Genomic DNA, 21153 nt, shown 5'->3' on the forward strand with positions numbered 1-21153 from the left:
CCTGTGGGCAGGTTCATGTTGCGATCTATCACTCATCTTAATCACTCCCCATTAATCACATGCTCAGACCTCCGGCCTGCTCACCACAAATAGATGTGATGGAAAGACTTCAGAACTGATTGGTTCGATACTCTTTGGACAACCTCTGAAATTCACAATTTCTAATTCAAATTCATCACTCAGCCTGTTAATCATCACTCTCGTCTGGTCTTGTCTTATCAAACCTTACACTCAAATTATTTAATGTGTTCTCCCACTGATAAACACGGAACACACTGACAAAATCATAACAACATAGCCTTTGTATTTGTATTTTTTTTTATACTACCCAGCAAAACGTCAAAAAATACATGTTAAGGCAACAAAGCACTTCATCCAGGTTTGTGGTACATTCAAAGCCACAAACATACAAACACAATTACACACATTACTCTCTCTGTGTCCTCAGGCTCCACAGTACATATTGTCACTGTGAATATTTCACTGCAACTTGTGTGAGATCAGATGAATTGGTGCGAATGACAGCAACAATACACCGATGTGTGAGAGACTGTGGAAACTCAACATGGCTCCATCCAAGCAAAACAGAAGTAGCTCAAGACACAGTCCAGATGGCTGCAGCTCTGATGCAGGTTTGCACTAGATCTGACCCATATAGAAGTGAAGAGAGATTGTACCGGTTTGTACAATAGTGGTACAGCACTCATTTCACAATAAATATTTCAGATACATTAGTTTCCATTTTGAGGGGGGTAAAAATTACAGCTAGTTATCAACCAGAATTGCTCCTTGATGTTAAACATGAATCACAATAAAAAAAGGACACATCATAATAATGCTAAATGTTCCATTCATACCCTGGAGAGTTTCATAAAAAAATGAAGCACCTCACCAACTCCTCAAATTAGCTAGACTAGTAAGAATTTTTAACAAGTCAAAACAAGGCCCACTGTTGAAATCTGCATTCTCAATAAACCCCTATCAGTGGCTTATGTTTACCTGAGTACACTCTGGGTCAGTGTCAACACTTGCATATATATTTACACATACTGTACATATAGATACCCTTCAGCATGGCGTGACTAGTGCTTACATAGGACACAAAAGGATATGTATACATACACATACAACTTAAAACATGACATTCACACTCAGTGTATAGAAGACGTGCAGCAGACACTATTGGAATTGAGGTGGTTCAAGATGAGTGTGATGACTTTCGGCTGAAATGGTTTAAATAGTCTGAAGCATGTAAACATTCTGTATGAGCATGTAAGAGGGAGCTGGTCTCAGAGTTATGTTCAGTCCTCCGGCTTTGGTGCTATAGGGATGATGTTTGTTAATGCGTTCTGTTAAAAAATAAATACTGTAACTTTGCTGCTAAGATGAAGCATGGAGGAAAAGGATTAGTCTTGCTGGTGAAATGACATAAGCCTAAGTAAACACACTGAGATCATTCAAATAATCATTACATGTGAATCCTCCACAAAAAGTAAACAAATCATTATATATTTTTCCTTTTCAGTATTATTTGAATGAGCCCAGCATATCTGTACATTCTGACAAATCTCCACACATTCACACTGTTAAGCAAGTCCACTGGCAGTGCCCCTGCTCCCGTATACAGGCCCTCTGTTCCTGCTCCTGCTCCTCTACCAGTCGTCCTCGGCGTGGATGCGCTTGCACATGTCAGAGTTGGCCTGGTGGAGAGGGAACTCCGAGCCCGGCACCAGCTGGCTCCGGCCTCGCCGAGACACAAACTGCTTGCCCTGAGGCAGCCTCTCGAACTTGGCCAGCACCTCCCTGCACCAGAGGGACAACACAACCCACTGAGCACTGACTGACAGCAACAAGCAAAGACATTTTGGCTAAAAAAAAAAAAAAAAACGTTTTAACAGCAAACTCTAGAACAGCAACTCACTACCAGTGAACAAAGAAACCAAACCAAACCAAAACAAGCTTAGTCTAAATGAGTGTAAAGTATAAAGTGTAAAGTATTTTGTAAAGTATCGTGTATAGTATATTGTGTAAAGTATTTCTTACCTGAAGGGGAAGGTGGTCTTCTCCATCTGCATGCACACCAGGAAGGGGTACTCGGAGAACTGCACTGTGGTGATGAAGTCCAGAGACGCCTCCGTCTCGAAGCTCACCTCCATCCCCGTGCTTACAAAGTCTGCATCCACAGTCACGTCACCTGCCACCACCAGCGCTCCCCTATGGAAAACAGAAACATTCAATTGGTTCATTCCAGCGTGCCATGAAATTTCAGAATATTTTGGAAAAAAGCATATTACTAATCAAGATTTCACATGAGACTTATGTCATTTAATGAAACCGTTTATGAAAGAAAAAAGTAAAAATAAATGGAAGCAGATCACTTTGTTGTTGGACATGCTAAAAGTCACCCAGTGTAAATCTCTCAGAGCTTGGATGTGCTACTCTGGGTCCTACTCATAAATCCACATGCAACTTCGTCATTAGAGCCTTAATGGCTTCTCCCTGGCCACAGGCTCTATACCTAGTCACCATGAAACAATATCAAGCACGCCTGAAGGACACCAAATACACGCTGAAACCGTATAGCCTAAGGGCTCTTGAATTCAACACGGTCGTCCTGTATTTGGATAGCCTACAACCCCTTGGGCCGAACTTTCTCTGTGTGTGTGGCCACAGGGGCTGAAGCATGTCCTGGCACTAGACAGCACCAGGGCTTTAGAGGGAGTCCTATAGATAGCCTGTCTGTCTGTGTGTCCGCGGACCAGGAAGAGCTACGCCACCTCCCCTGATCCCCACACCTGCCTCTGCCCGTTGGGCCCCGCTGGCACACGCTGGCGCTCGGATGCCTGCTGAAATTCCCGCCAGAGACAAAGACGAGGCTGTCCTGCCATCTCTGCCGATGTATGACCCAGCAGGATTACGAAAGGCTTTACAAGGCCTGGTCACTACTGGCTTCTGGTGACCAGAAACTCCTTGGGGGGTTTGGGTGGCCGCATGGAATAAGGGAGTAACAGAGAGTAAAGGACAACCAGTGCCGTTGCTAAATTATAGCGCAAGCTAATTAGTTGTCTGAGGGCAGCTAGCTATTTAGAGGTGACAATAAACACTCCTGTAATTCATTCAACAGGCATGTTCATTGACATTTCCAAATTCAATTGGGTAGTGTGTTGAGAAGATATCCACACATGCACCGATTGAAATTTTGGTAAGTATGCCAACCCCTAACCCCAATTCTGACCAACACCAATTTATTTGTTATAACAAACCGAGTGTCTTTGTATGAAAAAGTTCTGACCTGTTGTTGATACTGGTTTTGGATTCGCGGTACCACAGGCTGACCTCCATGCCTCCAGAGATGTCGATGGCCAGGCCCCCCTGGAGCTCAGCATTGGCCCTCAGTCCAGACTGCAACTGGATGACCTGAGGACAGACATGGCAGCACAAATGTGTTCATTGGAATATCTCTAATCATAATGGATAATCCATTATAGGAGACAGAAGAGGGGTGGAATGTTTAACACATAAAAGGCAGGTTCTTCTTTTATAATTATTAATTATTATTATAATTATTATTATTATTATAATATAGTTATTTCTATTGTTAAATGTAGGAGTCCAATTAATTGTCTATAATGCATTCTTATGCCATTAACTTAAGTCACCCCTAACTTGTTGAAAATGGTGTTACATTCTAGCTGGACATTTTCCAATTTTGGGTATGAGCAGTCGGGGCGAAGTCAGTGCTAACCTGGGAATGGTCTGTCAGGAGAATCAGGCCCTTTACTACACTCATGGGGTCCCCGGACATAGAGAATATCTTAGACATGAGGTCACTGTAGCCCTTGAAGAAGGTCACAGGACGGAGCTGGACATCGAAGAGCAGGGCAGACATCCCAGCGAATGATTCCAGGTCCTCCTCTCCCTCGTCAGGGGTGGCTGCAATTAAAGACTCCATGCCCTGAGCCTCGATAGCCACCTGCAAATGAGATTATAAATGATTGTTTAATAACAAGAAAAACATCTATAGTACACTACAACATTACACATGAATAAAATTCGGAAACTGCAATATGGTTAGTATCAGTGTACCCTATAGCCTCGTTTTGGTTTACAATGGCCACTGTGTGAACAATGTGAATATATGATCATTATCAGAATGCAGTACCTGGAGTCCATGAAGGAGGGCGACATTGCTGAGGCCAAATATGTTCATGTTGCTCCTTCTCAGGATGCCTGAGCCAGAATACAGGATGTCCAGACTGTAGGTGGAAGTGACATCAGTGGCCTCTGTAGATATCCAGGAAGGAGAGGTCAACAATCAGGAAAATGCTCCGAAAGTTACTTGCCAAAGAAGATTTGTACACTCACACACTCTCCCTATATTTCAAGACGCTCTCTCCATCACACACACACACAAGTTTACATCACAAGCAAGTTAGGTCTAAGAGGACACTTACTCGCCATGTAGCCAGAATATGAGGATGATGATCCGACCTTGGCAAAGCGGTCATAGTTGTGAGAGATCATGTCCTTCATCACTTGACGAACTATTTTACTGCAAAGTAAAAAAAGAAAAGAAACACTGAGCCCTCCTTTGAAGTTTGGAGTTAGACACATTTTAGGTATATTCTCTTTAAAGAGTGAACTTGTGTAGCAGTGTAGCAGTGTTCAGCTCCATGCTGCGGTGATGCTGTGCACTATTGTGTGTTCACTGTGCAGTGATGCTGTGCACTAGGGTGTGTTCACTGATTAGCTGGTGAACACTGCGGTGATGCTGTGCACTAGGGTGTGTTCACTGATTAGCTGGTGAACACTGCGGTGATGCTGTGCACTATCGTGTGTTCACTGATTAGCTGGTGAACACTGCGGTGATGCTGTGCACTAGGGTGTGTTCACTGATTAGCTGGTGAACACTGCGGTGATGCTGTGCACTATGGTGTGTTCACTGATTAGCTGGTGCACTGCGGTGATGCTGTGCACTAGGGTGTGTTCACTGATTAGCTGGTGAACACTGTGGTGATGCTGTGCACTATGGTGTGTTCACTGATTAGCTGGTGCTCAGGAACCCTGCTGTACTGTACTCACCTGGCAGACATTTCGAAGCGCAGGACATCCTCGATCTTGGAGACCATGTACTTGTTCATCTCGTGCGGGAGATGGCCAATGGACAGGAGGAGATTGTTCACCTCCATGTAAGAGGGGTCACTGCTGAGGATGCCGTCGGCCGCCGCTACCCTCACGTTCTTCTCGTACACCCGCCGGGTCTGATGGTACACGCGGTTCAGGGCATGCTTGACCTGAGAGGAAGGAGAACCGGGTTGTTATGATGGTGCGCGATGCCAACAGAGATTCACTGCCTAGTCCATCTTGGGGCATTGGATATGGGGCAGTTTATGAGAATCCAAAAAGTGTAAAAATGGAAATCGTATTCAAGTGTAAAAATGGAAAGATACTATCTTGTACTCTTTATTCATGCCATTGTGAGTTTGTTAAATGCTAATCTATCAACCCGTTGTACTTCTAATATGACCACACAAATAGATATGACAATAAATAGAAAACAATAGATAAAATAGTTATAAATAAATACATTTGCAAAAATCTCTTTTTTGAAAAATACTTCAAACAATTCAACAGACCAGTGCAATAGCCAGTAACAATTAGCCCACCCTGAGAAAACCCATCTCAATTACCTCTTTGGTGATAAGGGCAACATCGTATCTTTGCAGGGCAGTGATGGCGATGGTGCTGAAGCCTCCGACCTCAGACTCGGCATACTTGGCCAGCAGTGGGATGGCCTCGGGCAGCAGGGAGTTCTTCAAGCCCAGCAGGTACATCTGGACCTGGGCCTCGTCCTGCGTGCTGTCCGGGCCCTCGAGCAGCATCTGCTTCACCTGCGTTACAGTCTGCACAACAGCCAAACCCACCAGATCAGTTCATCAATCAATTCAACTAGCTAACTAACAATCACAGCACAACAGCCAAACCCACCAGATTAGTTAATCAATCAATTCAACTAGCTAACTAACAATCACAGCAAAGTGAACAACACCCACCAGATCAGTTCATCAATCAATTCAACTAGCTAACTAACAATCACAGCAAAGTGAACAACCTATGAAAGTAAACCCATCATAGGGATAGGATGATGGATACCACTTTATTTGCAATTATATTGAAGTCATCCCTTGCATCATCAATAGATAATAGCATGCAAGACACTTACCGACAGTTCACATCCTCCTTTCAGGCAAAGCTTTCTCACCAAGGCCCCCATGATGATTACCAAAGACTCCTTGATATCAGTGTTGGCAACCTTTCCCTTTGAAATGTCCTACAAGAAAAGATACACTATCAATTACTACCTCTATGTTGCGATACACTTAGCGGAATATTCTTAACAAATGATGAGGTGGGATTAAATTGATCAATGATGACTCATTGAGCTAAACAAATAATGATTTTTGGTGGATAGAGAATATCCTACAGTAGGATGTCAAGTTTCCATATGTTTGTTATGTACAGTATGTGACGGGTAGATGGAGAAGAGGCAGCCTGCTCACCAGTAGAGTCTGGAGCATCTTCTCATCGGGGTGGGAGGCAAAGCCGCAGGCGTAGAGGAAGCGTTCCTGAAGAATCAGCCCGTCCTTCTTGGAGAAGTCCAAGAATTTCAAGATTGCGTCCAGGGAGGCAGGGGTCTGAGCGGAGGTGACGGCATCCACCAGTTGAGGCCTGAGGGGGGAGAGACAGGACAGAGGTCAGGGAGAATGGACATGACTCTCTGAACAAGAACAGAGACAGAGGCGGGACTCTGAGGTATGCAACACATAGATAAACAGATACAGATCATGGGATGGAACATGAAGATCTGAACATGAACGATAAACAGCTTGATAGTGAGGCAGACAGATGGGGGAAATATACAGAAGATCACTAGAAGATAAAGGGGTCACTACAGGTCACGGGGCCAGAGACCACACTCACAGGGAAGGCTTGCTGCAGTTTGCTAGCACTTGCAAGATGTCCACACTGCTGGCTTTCCTCAGGCTCTGAATGAGGTTGAGGAAGCTGCGAGGGGCCGTGGCTTTGGACAGGTTCTCCGGCTCCAGGTCCTTCTTCACGTCCTGCCACACGTCCATCAGCTGTGAATTACAACAGAAACATGAGCATGAAATGACCCTGTAAACTGTAATGCACATGGCAGATATTTGCCATTGAATGTATGGTCTTGGGAACGTTAGAGCTATGGTGAAAAACCTAGTTTAAGCAGAAGCAATGGGCTAAACTTGAACTTAAGACAAAGGGATATGTTAAAGGTTAAGGTTATGCAATTTAAACTCAAGAGTTCAATGAGCTGCTCACCTTGGGGCAGTTTTTACACTTGATCTTGATCTTCTCTGCCATGATGCCCACAGAAATCAGATTGTCATTGAGTGATTTGACCACTCCAACAGCATCCTTCCCAGCAACCTCCTCTGGTCCAGCCTCAGTGGTCTCCAGCGTTAGTGTTTGTCTGTTGCGGGGGAATAGAAAAGGTCATCTCAGTTCATAGACAATACAAATGCAAATGTACTGATGAAGCAATTTTATATATGATTGGAACACTATAGTTAACTTCATTAATCCTTTGTCATTCTTGTTGTAAACACAAATGCATATAATCGCCATTAGTACAGGACATCTGATTAAAGAACTACTTCAGCTACCTGGAGGTAACGCGGGCAGACACAGCATGGTGGGCATTCATAGACAGGGAGTGGATCTCCTCGGCCACAGCCGACTTGATGAAGTTATTTTCAAGTGTGATGGAGGTGACTGAGCTTGATTTGGTGGTCACACCAAGAACCTAAGGAGAGGTTCAAAATACGGTAAGAGAGATGAGACAAATGGAACAAGGAGGAGAAGGACAGGGAAGATGTTGAAATTACATAACTAGACACATGATGAGAAGACAGTGAACAGGATATGTATGGGGAAATAAATTATTTAATTGCGTGTTAGATATTATCCTGAGGGTGTGCTCACATACCTGACTGTGGGTGGTGAAGCCAGTCTCTTTGGTTTTACAGGTGTCCATGTTTTTTGTTCGGGTCACCTGGCTCTTGGTAGCCTTGTACTCCACAACACACTTTCCCGAAACATCGGCCTGCACACAGAGTCCTGAGGTCAACAACAGCCTCAACCTGAACACCTGGCACTCTCCCTCCATCAGATTTTCAGTATCAATTATCATCTGTTTCTTAGACAGTCAGCTCAGTGATTTAAAGTGGGTGGATGATGAGTGTTTGTATATGGGTGTGTGTGTGTGTATATGTGTGTGTGTGTGTGTATGGGTGTGTGTGTGCAGGAGCATCTCCAGCTCCATCTACTTTACCTCAAACATCTTGCCACCCCTGAGCTGCATCATCAGCATGCTGGCCACGCCCCTTTTCAGATTCTTGATGGTGGTAGGCTCGCCTTTGATGCAAAAGAGGCTCCTCACCTGAGAAAAAACCACACACACACACAGGGTTGATTACTGGAAGTCCACCACAACTTCAGTAATATCTAAATACAAGAATACTGCAGCAAACATTTATGTTGACATGCAGAATCTTGTGAACTCTGAACTCATCCTTAATAATCTGTAGGGTTTCCTGCCCCATGAGGACTCATATGTGTTTGTCAAGTAGTTTTCCAAAACATACCTTTCCATGCTTCCAGTACACCATAAATGGGGTCTGCAGTGCCGCCAGTTTGGTTTGTCCAAGAATGTCCGCAGCAGAGGAGCCCTTGAAGATGTTATGTTTGGCGGAGCGCGGGAGCGCATTCTCAATCTGGACATTTGAGATCTGTCAGGGGCAGAATGACAAAAGGATTAGAGAGTGATGACTTGAATGCAGAGACAGGAAATAGAGGAGGAAATACAAGCTAGAAAGGGGAAAAAGCATTTAAAACGTTTCAAAATACATTCTGAACACATGTGAGGGTATGTTAACTACCAAGAAAAGGTTCAGTTGGAAGCACAGATTTTGAAAAAAGGTCAAATAAAGACAACATTTTCTCTCAGGGATAAACCATCTAATTATCACCAAATTAACTGGATACTTCATGTAAATGACCAACACTGCCCACTATATTGTGTCTTTCCCCCCAAAGCTCAGGGCTCTTACCTCGACACGGAGTAGCTGTTCATCCTCATTGTCAGGGTTCCTCCACGCCAAGTTAATGTCCACTCCGCTGGAGATCTTGAAGCCTGTGGCCCCGAGGCGCGAACCCTGCGCACGGTCCAGCTGGAAGTCAGTGCTGTAGCTGAAGCGATACAGCCGGCGGTTGTCCAGCCGAGGGCCCGGGGCCACACCTGAAACAACACATAGCCGCCCAGGCAGAGAGGGGGGTCAGAGGGGCAACACAGCAGGGGAGGAGGCGAGGGATGGCCGTGTGGTCACTAACATCTTTGAAGTGATGGGAGTGCATGGCTCTTTTCTTTGGACAATGAATTTGCTGGTCTGGAGAGCATAAGAGTGTGTCTGTAAGTAGCAGGGATACATCCTGATTTTAATGTTCAAATAAGTGAAATTCCTGCAAGTCTTCAGGAATTTGGGTGTTGTGTAGTGCCAGCCAATGACATTTCTAATGTATGATGACAGTGGAGGTGTGCAAATACACTGTAGTCTCCTCTTCCAAAACTGTAACTGAATCTTTTGGTATGAAAGATCCAACAGCAAAAGAAAAACTGTCATTGCTCAGATCATTTGAATGTTACATCTGAATGGTGCTCTGATCAAAGGTTTGTAATGGGCAATTAGTCGTCTTAGCATTCATTCATTGGCTATAAAACAAAACCTGGTATTGAATTTGCCCTCTGATAAGGCTTTCCGTATTTTGCATAATGCACTTGCATTTCCCCTTGGGGATCAATAAAGTATCTATCTATCTATCTATCTATCTATCTATCTATCTATCTATCTATCTATCTATCTATCTATAATGGTTGCAATACAAGTTTTCCACCTACATAAAAACACCTATTCTCATGGCTCCTGTGTGCTGTTTTTCTACTTCTGTCTACTGCTATCATGTTCTACGCTGACACAGATATCATGTTGAGCAACATATTAAAGTCATATTAGTTCACAAGAGATGTGTCTGAGATAACAGATATCGTCCCAACTGCTTAACTGACTATAGGCACAGCTCAGTTTGAAAGGGATCATTGATAGTCAGCCATCGGCCCAACGCAAAAAAATACCTGTTATGCATTGAACATTAAGAGACAAATGTAAGTCAAACTGGTCATTCATAACTTACTGAGATTTATACATGAATTTCACATTGTGGATCAATCAATTCACAATGATTTAGACACAGTCATGACTGGCCAAACGTGATTCTTGCCAATTTTGTATAGCATTTAATTCCATGCTGCATTAACAATCATCATGCTGAGATAAGGAGTGATAGGGCTGATTGAGAGTGATCAGTTACACCATGTCAGGACTGACGTGTCACTCCCGGGTTGCGCCACTGAGGCCATCAGTAATGCCTTTAGAGGGGACATTTCCCTATGCTCTCCCTTTTACATTATTTGTGCCACACAGGTCAGTGCTCCTCAGCACATGTCAAATTAGTACATACATCAATGGTAAGATAAAAAAACAAAAAACATATTCATTTGGACAAAGCTGAGGAAAGTATTTGACTGTCAAATGCATGAAACAGATAGGGAGATAGTTTCATAGTAGCAGGGGTGATAGGGGTTTACTCTGTAGACTTTTTACTCTGACACAGGATTTGTAAATAGACATTCCGTGACACACATAATAGTAGGCCTCCATAAGCTCTATGGTCATACAGATCAAACATAGGCTAAGCTTTCAGTTCAGAGGCTGAGTAGTCCTTGGTGTTTTGTTATCTGCTCTCATGCATACTGAAGCAACTATGATTTTAAAAAAGATTGTCAGGAAGGCTCAATAGCTCTTCAATATTCCACTGAAATAGAATCCCTTCACTTAAGACACCTCTGTAAACTTTATAGTGGTCTTTAATGGTGTCCCTTAAATCTTAAGCGTTTAAAATACTGGATCAGCACTGGAAATCATTGATTCAACAACACCGAATATGATGATAAAGTACTTACCCTCTGCTAAGGCAATGAAGGAAAACAGTGAGAGGAGTAGACAAGCGACCACGCCGTGCTGTTGCATGGTTAAGCAAAAGGAGAGCCCAAGAAGTCGGACAGAGCGGCCACACAGGAGCCGGAGAGAAGACAGAAATCCAAGAGTACTCCAATTATGTCTATCTCGATGGAGGGCAGACTCCAAACTCCACGCTCAAGTTCTAAGTACGCGGCTATCACTAATCATTAACAGGCCCAGCGCTGAGATTTGATGCTCACCTCATAGTGAAGCAGATGAACTCCCTCCTACATATATGAGCCAACGACACCGTGTGCGTCGCGTCTCCATTGATCAGACACTCAATCAATCAATCCGTTCTTGATGAAAGACTCGTCTTTTGTTTGGTGCTTGCCACTTGACACTTATTATGATGATTTAACATCGCCCATTGACTATGACTAGGTTTCTGTACTTTTTGAAAGTCGTCCCGCTTTAAAAAAAAAAAGAAAAGAAAAGAAACATTACATCACTGGGGGCCTACCAATATACTCAATGAATGAAGTTCGTCGTCGTTACTACAGAACATATTACAATGGGATATCCGCTACGACCTTTCACCTAATTGTCGGTAATAAACATCACGTCATGATAAACCGTGGAAGGAAGGCGAGTGGATGGGGTTTTCTAAACATTGCTCACTTTAATAGGAGAAACTCTGAGATTGATGTTGTAGGCTGTTGCTATTTTCAGTCAGCAGAATAGGTCACGGAAAACAAATTAGAGACAATGTATCACAATCAATTAAATTACATATTACGCACAGAACAGGCTAGCCTAGGCCTATTTTATCATTAACTTCTGATTGACTGGATTTATAACTCGTGGCCCCTGACCACATCAGTTTGTGTTGATTAATGGAGACCATTATCTGGCACATAGGCCTACACCATTTGAAATGACCTTGTTTGATCACTTTCACTACATTGTTGTCCTCACCTTTAACACCTCCATATTTGAAACATCTGATCATGAAACAAGGAAAAAAGCAATTCCTCCTGCTATCGTATACTTAAAAAGCATATATAATATAAAAAAAAGAATGATGCCCATTCAACCCATATGGTTTTCCAAACATTGTTTTTATTAGCCGGTCACATTTTTGTAGCATGTTTGTATTATAATTTACATTCCCAAAGGCTTAACTTCCTGAAAGACTAACACAATTTCAGCCTCATTTACTGCATAGCATGTGGCGCTTGAATAATTTGACAGTTGTTGATATTTGAGCTATTGTTCAGTTTGTCAGTCTAACTCTAACTTTGCCATTTATTTTAGATTTAATGACACATCATCACCACAATGTCATGGTAAATGGGTTGAATAATTTCATATGCCTGTATGTAATAATTAGCTACTCTTTGTACTATGATGTTAAACACAACTAACACTTCCATCTCCAGTTTTGTTTTTCATGATGTGAAATAGGCCTACAAATAAACCAACCTTTTACTTGTCATGTTACTATATTGATAAATAAGATAGCATGCTAGCAGGCCTTTTATCAGTGCCAGCTATGCTGCTGTTGGGGTTATTTGTATATGTTTCCCATGCATTTTCAGTAGCTCCAGTAGATGTAGTTCAAATCCTTCTTGCTGCTAACACTGCCCTACACACTCTACACTCACAACAGAGAGGAGATTGATACCTCCCCATTAAGAAAAGACATCAATATCTTAACCATTAAACCACTTTAAATACAGATGTCTTTTCTGACCTCCAACATTCAACGGAAAAAAAGACAAAGCTTGGTTTGGTGCTAGCATTTCAGCCATTTTTACTGTTCTCAAGATGGACAAAGTCATTCCTCTAGTATTAGGCATACTAGTGTCCACACACACACACACACACACACACACACACACACACACACACACACACACACACACACACAAGCGGAGGTAGAAACAAGGCCCAGTCCAGTGACAGTACTGTCGGCTGCTGGTCCCTCAGGTTTTATGGCTCTACTGGCAGTAGTTGGTCCATTCCTCCTGAAAGATGCTGCTGGCCACAGGGACCTGAGGGGTGAAGGCCCGTTTGGTGTAGCGCAGCACTGGCGGAGACAGGAGGTGGCACACGGCTGGGCTGGACAGCCTCCTCTGGTCACTTGGGGGCCTGGGAGTGCTCTGCCTGCTCCGGGTCACTGTTGAACGAGCTCGCTTGGTCTTCGTGTCCTCCTTACTGGTCATGTACTCTGTCAATGTACCACTGATTATACACACATGGGGACAGAGTAAACACAGCAATATACAAGACTCCACATTATGGCATCATGTGTGCTGTAATATTTGCATGCAGTGCATACAATTAGAAATGATGCTATTGGCTATAAATGAAAGTAAAATCTAAAATATAAGGACCTAGGTACAGGGCCTGCATCCCCTTGGATATTTCCCCTTTTATTGCTTTAATAAATGGGATCTTTGTCAATTTAATTTGGCCTTTCACCCCCCTTAAAGGAGAATTCCGGTGTGATATTGACCTAAAGTGTATTGAAACATGATACCGAGTGTGAACGTATGTCTCATAGCCCATCTCGGCTTGTCCCCTGCACTCCAAAATCTGGCGCTAGTTAGCCGATGCTACCAACAGCTTTTTCAATAGTGGTGCTTCGGCATCGGGCTAGCCATGCAAATAAATCACTGTTTTACACCCATTTACGAGGCTCAATGTATCTCCACACTTCATTGGTAGACTTCCGAGGGCCCTGACATTTAAAACCAGACATTGAGAACTTTGAAAAAGCACTGGTAGTTTACTTACAAGACGATTTATACAGACAGTATCTTCACGAAGTTTAGCGTTTGCAGCCATCTTGAATTTAGTCACGATAAGTCGAGCAACGAGTAAGAATGAACAGGTATGATAAGGGATCAGATTCCAAAAATAATTCAGTGGAAATGCATGGATTCCAGTTTCTTCCAGTAGCAGCAACTGGAATCCATGCATTTCCACTGAATTATTTTTCTTCTAAACATGGAATCTTGGAGGACAATCTGATTCAGTTTGCAATCGAACTACAACTTGAGACAAAGCAAGACAATGTGCCAAAGCATACAGCTAAAACTACACAGAAATGGTTTAAAGACAACAAGGTGAATGTTCTGGAGAGGCCGAGTAAAAGCCCAGACCTCAATCCTATAGACAATCTGTGGCTGGACTTCAAAAGGGCTGTTCACACCCCGATCCCTTTCCAACCTGACAGAGCTTGAGCAGTTTTGGAAAGAAAAATGGGGTAAAATGGCAGTATCAAGATGTGCAAACCAAACTGAGACTTATCCATGCAGTCTCCATGTTTTAATTGCGGCCAAAGGTGCATCTGCTAAATGCTGACTTGCTGAATATTTATGCAATCACTTATTTTGCATTATATATTTTTAATTAATTAACATTACTTTGAAGAAATCTGCTTTCACTTTGACATTAAAGAGGGAATGTTTGTAAATTATTGTATTATTAATATAATTATAAATTAATTAATTAATAATTAATTATTAAAGGCCAACTTAAATTGATCAAGATTCCATTTATAAAAGCAGTAAAAGCGGAAATATCTGGGGGGGTGGGGTAAATACTTTTTATAGGCACTGCATAGGGGTGCATGATTAAATTATGAACATTCTTACCTGTAAATCCTTCATTTGAAGGCAATGAATCTCTGAGGAAAAAATTATATGAAAAACATACGTACTGCAATGTATATTGACAAACAAAGGAATGATCTTCTGCTCATTAACCACTAGGTGGCAGAAGTGATGGTACCTGGTCTTGGTGTCTTCTTCTTCCCCAGTGGTCATGTTATGGTTTGAAGACACTGATTTCACAGTAGGGCTTTCCTGGGCTGATCTATCACTGGATGAGGGTTGAGGCTGATGCTCATCCAGTGCATTACATAGCAGGTTCACCAAAAGGTCCTTCTCTAAATAGACAGTTGTTTTATTTGTAAAATGGTAAAATACTACAGTAAATGCTCATTTACCAACACATTATTGCATGAAGACAGTATGGCTGCAAACCCATATAAATAATATCAAAGGCAACGTTTAGTGACTATGAGAGAGAGAGAGAGAGAGAGAGAGAGAGAGACTTACCTCTTTGCCCTGCAGTCAGTAACCACTGTTGCACCTCACTAATGGACTTCATCCCCAAGATCTGACACAGGGTGTCGATCAGCTGGTCACAGCCCAGAGGTGAAGCACAACACACAGATGAATGGAGGAGTCAGGCACACCACATGCTCCACTACAGCCATCAAACACATCTGAGTGCTGTGTCCATGGTCAGTTACTGCACTATGTTGGCTTTTGCCTCTCCAAGCTACTGTTGGAATGCATTCACATGTCCCATCACATAGTAAATCATAGCTCTTTGTCTTTTGTTAAGGACGGGGGTCTCCGGAATAAATCATTTGATTTATGTTGTCGACTGCACCAAAGACAATCCTTATACTTCCAGTCAAGGTTTTTTGATTCTGATTCTGAATACTACGACTGACAACTACAAATCTCACAGCTACTAGATCTGCTACTTCTAATAGACAGTATGGGTGAAGCTATAACTTGCCCTTGGCGGTTACCATCAGCTGTAGTTTGATGTCCGCCTCCTCCTTGTTGTTTGGGCTTCGGCTGGGAGAGGTGCCTGTGGGTTAGTGGGGAAAAGGCTGAAACCGACCTTATCAACTGGACAACATTACCTATTAGAGTATGGAGAGGAGAGATGGGCCTCTACTTTATCAACACATTTATGGCCATGGGGTCAAAGAGTTAAAATATATCATATCATTGGAGAACAGTAAATGTCAATCATAACGGGAAGCTTAGGTGGTTAGGTTGTGAGTTTAAAGCTGACATGAAGATTCTATTTCTGTATAACTTGACTGTGACAAAGGGTTGAAATTCTCTGGAAAAAGACTAAATCTTCCAGGCTGGACCAGAGCCGTATAGAGAGAGCCTATATACGGCTCTGGGCTGGACATTGTAATACTGACCTCTAGAGTTCTTGCTGGGTATGAGAAGGCCCACCCTCTCTGTCAGGTCTCTTAGTTCATCTCTCCATGCATGGGTTACTGTGGAGTAAGGAGAGGTGCAGAGAGCACTGACAACATACTGTACACTACTGCATCTAGGATACTGTACACTACTGCATCTGGGATACTACTGCATCTGGGATACTGTACACTACTGCATCTGGGATACTGTACACTACTGCATCTAGGATACTGTACACTACTGCATCTGGGATACTGTACACTACTGCATCTGGGATACTGTTGAGAGAAAGTGGAATAGAACATTATGTCCAATATTACAATAATGTGGTTTAACGTTCTGCATTATGCCCAATATTCCAATATGTGGTTTAATGTTCTTCATTTCTCATTAGTGGGTCACTTTGATACTAAAAGTATGATTCTATAATGACTGTATGATATCTGTACTGTCCCTGTGTATATCTGTGTGTGACTGTATTTAGAGATAAGCAGGAATATTATGACTTTGCAGTGTTTTACTGTTCTGCATGGCTGCGTCAGTAGCTATCTGCTCCGGATTGTAAATAAACTCTGTTCCTGATTTTTCATACTATTGGTCTGACTGGGTCTCTATTAAATCTATGGTATCAAAATTACCATCACTGTACACTACTGCATCTGGGATTTGCTTTTCACCAACAAGCAAGTTCAGCTATTCAGCCAACAATGGGCATTGCCATGAATCCTCAGTATTCAGAAATACGGTTTTCTATTTCCGGCCAAAGCTGCATTGTATTGATTTTAATGTGATGGTAGACCGTGCTTGACGTGTCCTAAGCCATGTAAAAGCAAACTTGTCTGTCTGTCATATAATGTATATAATATCCATATTGAGTGCAGAATTGTCAACATTTCAAAAGAAATATAAGTTGAAGCATATTCTAGTTAGCCTGCTGAGACTGCACTAAGTTATAATGTAAACAGAATGGACGGACAATGAAAACCGGACAAAAGGTGGGTTTCGTGAATAAGGTGGAAACATTTCACTAGAACCCCTAAACCAAATATGTCGCCACAATCCTTCAAATATAGATGGAAGTCCTTGATCCATCTTCTTTTGGACGTTTACAGTCATGGGTTCACTACCACCCTATCATTTTCAAGGTTGGAATTCTCTGATATACACTCTCACCGAGGGCAATGACAGCAAACTTTTTTCTCTTCATGCTGCATGTAAGTGACCCCATGTCTGTGGCCATAGTCTGTCAGCCACTCTGTGTCACAGAGAGCAGCTGCCCTGAGGCCAGTGTGAGGGCCAGATCCCCCGTGAGCTCTAGGGTTACCTGCTCTATTACACACCAGCACCAACCAGACCACCAGGCCAGCAGTTACCTGCTCTATTACACACCAGCACCAACCAGGCCACCAGGCCAGCAGTTACCTGCTCTATTACACACCAGCACCAACCAGGCCACCAGGCCAGCAGTTACCTGCTCTAGTACACACCAACATCAACCAGGCCAGCAGTTACCTGCTCTATTACACACCAGCACCAACCAGACCAGCAGTTACCTGCTCTATTACACACCAGCAGCAGTTAAAACACCTCCTCCAAAAAGGACACTACTTTTAAAGGACTGAAGAGGTAATGGTGCACCGAGACCATTGAATAAGGCTATAAATTTCACTTAACCAAAACTGAGTAAAATCCTAAAGTAAATCCACACACTTGTGCCTTTCATCACTCCGCAAAATGAAGTGGAAGACAAAGTGGAAGCAGCTTGAACTCACACAGTTTGAGTGTAGGGGTGTCCATGAGCTTGATGGGGAAAAACTGCAAGCCAGTGAGAGTGTTGATGGGAAGGGCATTGCTGTTGGTGCCGATGGCTGCGGTGGGGATCTTTCCGCACATAATTAGGCAGCTCTCTGGGGTCATGGGTCGGCCCCGGCACATGGTTGCCTGGCGGCCGAGCATCATGTCATTGATCCAACAGATGGGCTGACCATGGATGCCTGAGGAAAGAACAGATTGCCTTGAGTAATCATCATCATCGTCAACGAACCATTTATAAGACGTTGCTGTTCATTTACCCTTTATGTGGCGCACTCTCTGGCTATGGGGGTTGTGCCTGGAGAAGAAGGCGCTCAGGCTGGGCACGCCGAAGCGGTTGCAGCCGCGGTGTGGGTGCACACACGTGTCGGTGGGTTTGGGGCTCAGGGGCGACTGGACCTCGTCTATGGTGAGCAGAACCGCCTTGGGCTCTCTGAAGATGGGAGAGGCTGGGGGAGCTAATGGCCGACAGGGGATGTACTGGAGGTCAGACGTCTCTGAGCTGACAGAGAAGGACGAAGAACATGGAGAAAGAAGAGAGCGTATGTGTTTAAACCAGATGTACCGCGAAGCGGTACGAAATATGACCGCTGATCATGCACATTCTCTCTACAAAAATAAATCACGCTTAGATAGATAGATAGATACTTTATTGATCCCTAGGGGAAATTCAAGAATTGAATTGAACGCTTGTCAATTTTGAATGCTTGTCAATTTGTCTCCATCTCCTACTCCATCCCCTACTCTTGCAACTTTTGTGTTTGTAATTGAGTGTGTGCATGTGTGTGTTTGCTTTTGTGTATATGTGTGCTTCTTTTTGTGTGTGTGTGTGGGTAATGGTGTGTGTGTGTGTTCGCTTGTGAGTGTGTGTGTGGGGGTAATGGGATGTGTGTGTGTGTTTGTTTATGTGTGTGTGTGTGTGTGTGCATGTGCCTGCTTGCCTGCATGTGTGTGTGTTTTTATGTGTGTGTGTGTGTTTGTGCGTGGTTGTGTTTATGTGTGTGGGTGTGTTTGTGTTGTGTGTGTGTGCTTATGTGCGTGCCTGTGTGTGTGTGTCTGTGCTTATGTGTGTTTATGAGTATGTGTCTGTGTGTGTGAGTGCGTGCGTGTACAATCACTAAATGTACACATATATTAATTTATTGTATGGTCCACCATGAACGGAATTCCACAAAACTAGGGATGCATTCAGAGGATGTCATAATGATCCTACACTTGAAATTGTGTGCAGTTTTGAACATGTCAGCCAAAGATACCTGCGATTACATTGCAGGTTGACACAAAATTACCGCTATGGTGGTCATAAATATACCATGTTGGGTACCTTGGCAATGTTGTAATGCATTCAATTAAATCAGATGGCATTGTGGGGAGAATTTAGGAGGCGTGAGTGCAGAGAATTGTTTTAGAGGGGTCATGTTACAGAAAACAATCTTGTTTTAAAATAAGACTAGGGGACGTACTGTGCTTTTCAAAGGGACATGTCCCCTTCCCTGCCTGCAATGACAATAGAAATGAAAGGTACATGGGCCAAATAAAAAAACTGCATGGTTTCTCATCAATGAGATGAATTAGCAATCTAGCAATACACCAGACGCTTTAAGACAGGGGTGTCAAACTCATTTTCACAGAGGGCCACATCATTGAATTTATAGGTTACTGAGGGCCACATAATCGGTGAACATGTGCATGGTGCAACCATGAAATCGGTATTACAGTATGGCTTATTCACAATTGGTGTGAAATAATGGTCCTAACCACTTTAAAACAGTGTGGCTGAAATAAAAAAAACAAACAGCCTACAACAGTAACATTTTCAAATGCAACTTCTAGGCCTATTAGTTAACAACTCATTCATGGACTGATATTGATGAGAATAAACTGCAGTCAATAATGTGCATAACAATGTCCATAACACTTGTGCTCACCACTAAAATTAACTGTGGCTAAGAAAGGTACTGTGTGTGTGTGTGTGTGTGGGAGAGAGAGAGAGAGAGAGCGAGAGATCTATGGTACGCACACCCACCCACCCACCCCCGCAAAAACAAATTCACGCGTGTACAATATTTGTCCGTTTCCCGGTTTTAGGTCCGTGCATTGCAAAAAAAGTAGCCTACATAGCATAACAATATCCACATGCAATAATACAACAACGTCTACGATGACCTATTCATTTGGACAAATTGATACAGCCCTATAGCTAAAGTTACCTTTAGTTTTGTTCTAGCGTACCGTGACGTCTGGCTTTAAACAGCTGTAATGCAGTCTAACGTTCTGACAAGCACACCAATTGCTTACCTTATTCTTGCCCATCTGTAATAACTCCTCTAGCTTTGCTGTTTTCGTTGTTTAAACTTGTGATATCCATGATGAGTAGCCTATGAGTTAGTGAATTAGCTCAACATTGTGTGCTGATAACCATATCTAGATAGCCGAGTAAAAGAAAACAACAAGTAGCCTAGTTGCGTGTGTGCGTATTCTGTCTCCTGCTCAAACAAAATGTGTGCGCGTTAATTTTGATAACGTGTTCACTAACTTTACGCGATAGAAAATTGTAAATAGCCTGATGGCATGCAGCTAATGGAATACTGTGCATAGTTGGGAAGGTATGGTGGGCCAATTTTGTGTGATACACATTACACACACACAAGGGAAGTTTTCTCTCGTTGTTGAGGGACTGACGTGCGGGCCGTTCAAAATCATCGTGCGGGCCGTATGTTTGACACCCCTGCTTTAAGACGTTGGCCAATCAGAGCGAACTCAATTATGTATGTCATTAAAAAAATAATAAGATAATAAGAACTAGCCAGGTGGCTCTGCCATTTAATGATCCAGCCAACGAAATGCAGAGAGCCTGTTTTTACAGAATTCTGATCCCAAATTATGCCACTTACCTGCGCATTGTGTTCCGATTTCTGATCATGACAACATTGCGAAAGACTTCCAGGGCCACTGCACTGAAAAAAGTGCTTCAGATCAGAACTTTTCTGACCTAAGCAACCGACAGAATGTCCGCGGCTTCTTTCATTCACGCATGACGTGACAATGTAAGACATTCAATTCCATTCCATTCAATGTTCCAAGTCAGCTCTACTGAATTGAGTTATCGACTGTTGCCCTCTTGTGGCTAATTTTGGTAGACAAAAAAATCTCCACTTTATGATGTAAATATTATAAAGCAGTGTTGAAGATACTTCAAA

The 21153-nt window shown here is 42.9% G+C and overlaps 2 protein-coding genes across 4 annotated transcripts; both read right to left on the reverse strand.

Annotated features, from left to right (window-relative positions):
- Window positions 1–300: 300 nt before the first annotated feature.
- On the reverse strand, window positions 301–11362 carry LOC125307731 (microsomal triglyceride transfer protein). Its single transcript, XM_048263804.1, has 18 exons — window positions 11117–11362; window positions 9150–9337; window positions 8685–8828; window positions 8372–8479; window positions 8027–8143; window positions 7704–7843; window positions 7360–7510; window positions 6982–7139; window positions 6561–6729; window positions 6224–6331; window positions 5691–5903; window positions 5083–5294; window positions 4455–4552; window positions 4163–4284; window positions 3746–3973; window positions 3293–3417; window positions 2044–2214; window positions 301–1803 (listed from the first exon to the last, which is right to left on the reverse strand). The coding sequence occupies exons 1-18, from the start codon at window positions 11181–11183 to the stop codon at window positions 1653–1655; spliced, it is 2670 nt and encodes an 889-aa protein (XP_048119761.1). The 5' UTR covers window positions 11184–11362; the 3' UTR covers window positions 301–1652.
- A 1543-nt stretch (window positions 11363–12905) lies between these two features.
- LOC125300790 (protein TBATA-like) lies at window positions 12906–20964 on the reverse strand. Of its 3 annotated transcripts, none has more exons than XM_048252923.1 (9): window positions 20848–20964; window positions 18214–18455; window positions 17914–18135; window positions 16141–16218; window positions 15730–15791; window positions 15245–15326; window positions 14916–15072; window positions 14780–14811; window positions 12906–13347 (listed from the first exon to the last, which is right to left on the reverse strand). In XM_048252923.1, the coding sequence occupies exons 1-9, from the start codon at window positions 20874–20876 to the stop codon at window positions 13118–13120; spliced, it is 1134 nt and encodes a 377-aa protein (XP_048108880.1). In that variant the 5' UTR covers window positions 20877–20964; the 3' UTR covers window positions 12906–13117. The 3 variants fall into 3 exon arrangements, with proteins under 3 accessions (XP_048108880.1, XP_048108885.1, XP_048108893.1); XM_048252936.1 differs by having other exon boundaries at window positions 13270–13361; XM_048252928.1 differs by lacking the exon at window positions 14780–14811 and having other exon boundaries at window positions 12906–13361.
- Between the last annotated feature and the right edge of the window lie 189 nt (window positions 20965–21153).

The sequence above is a fragment of the Alosa alosa genome, chromosome 1, assembly GCF_017589495.1.
Source record: "Alosa alosa isolate M-15738 ecotype Scorff River chromosome 1, AALO_Geno_1.1, whole genome shotgun sequence".
In the NCBI taxonomy this organism is placed as follows: domain Eukaryota; kingdom Metazoa; phylum Chordata; class Actinopteri; order Clupeiformes; family Clupeidae; genus Alosa; species Alosa alosa.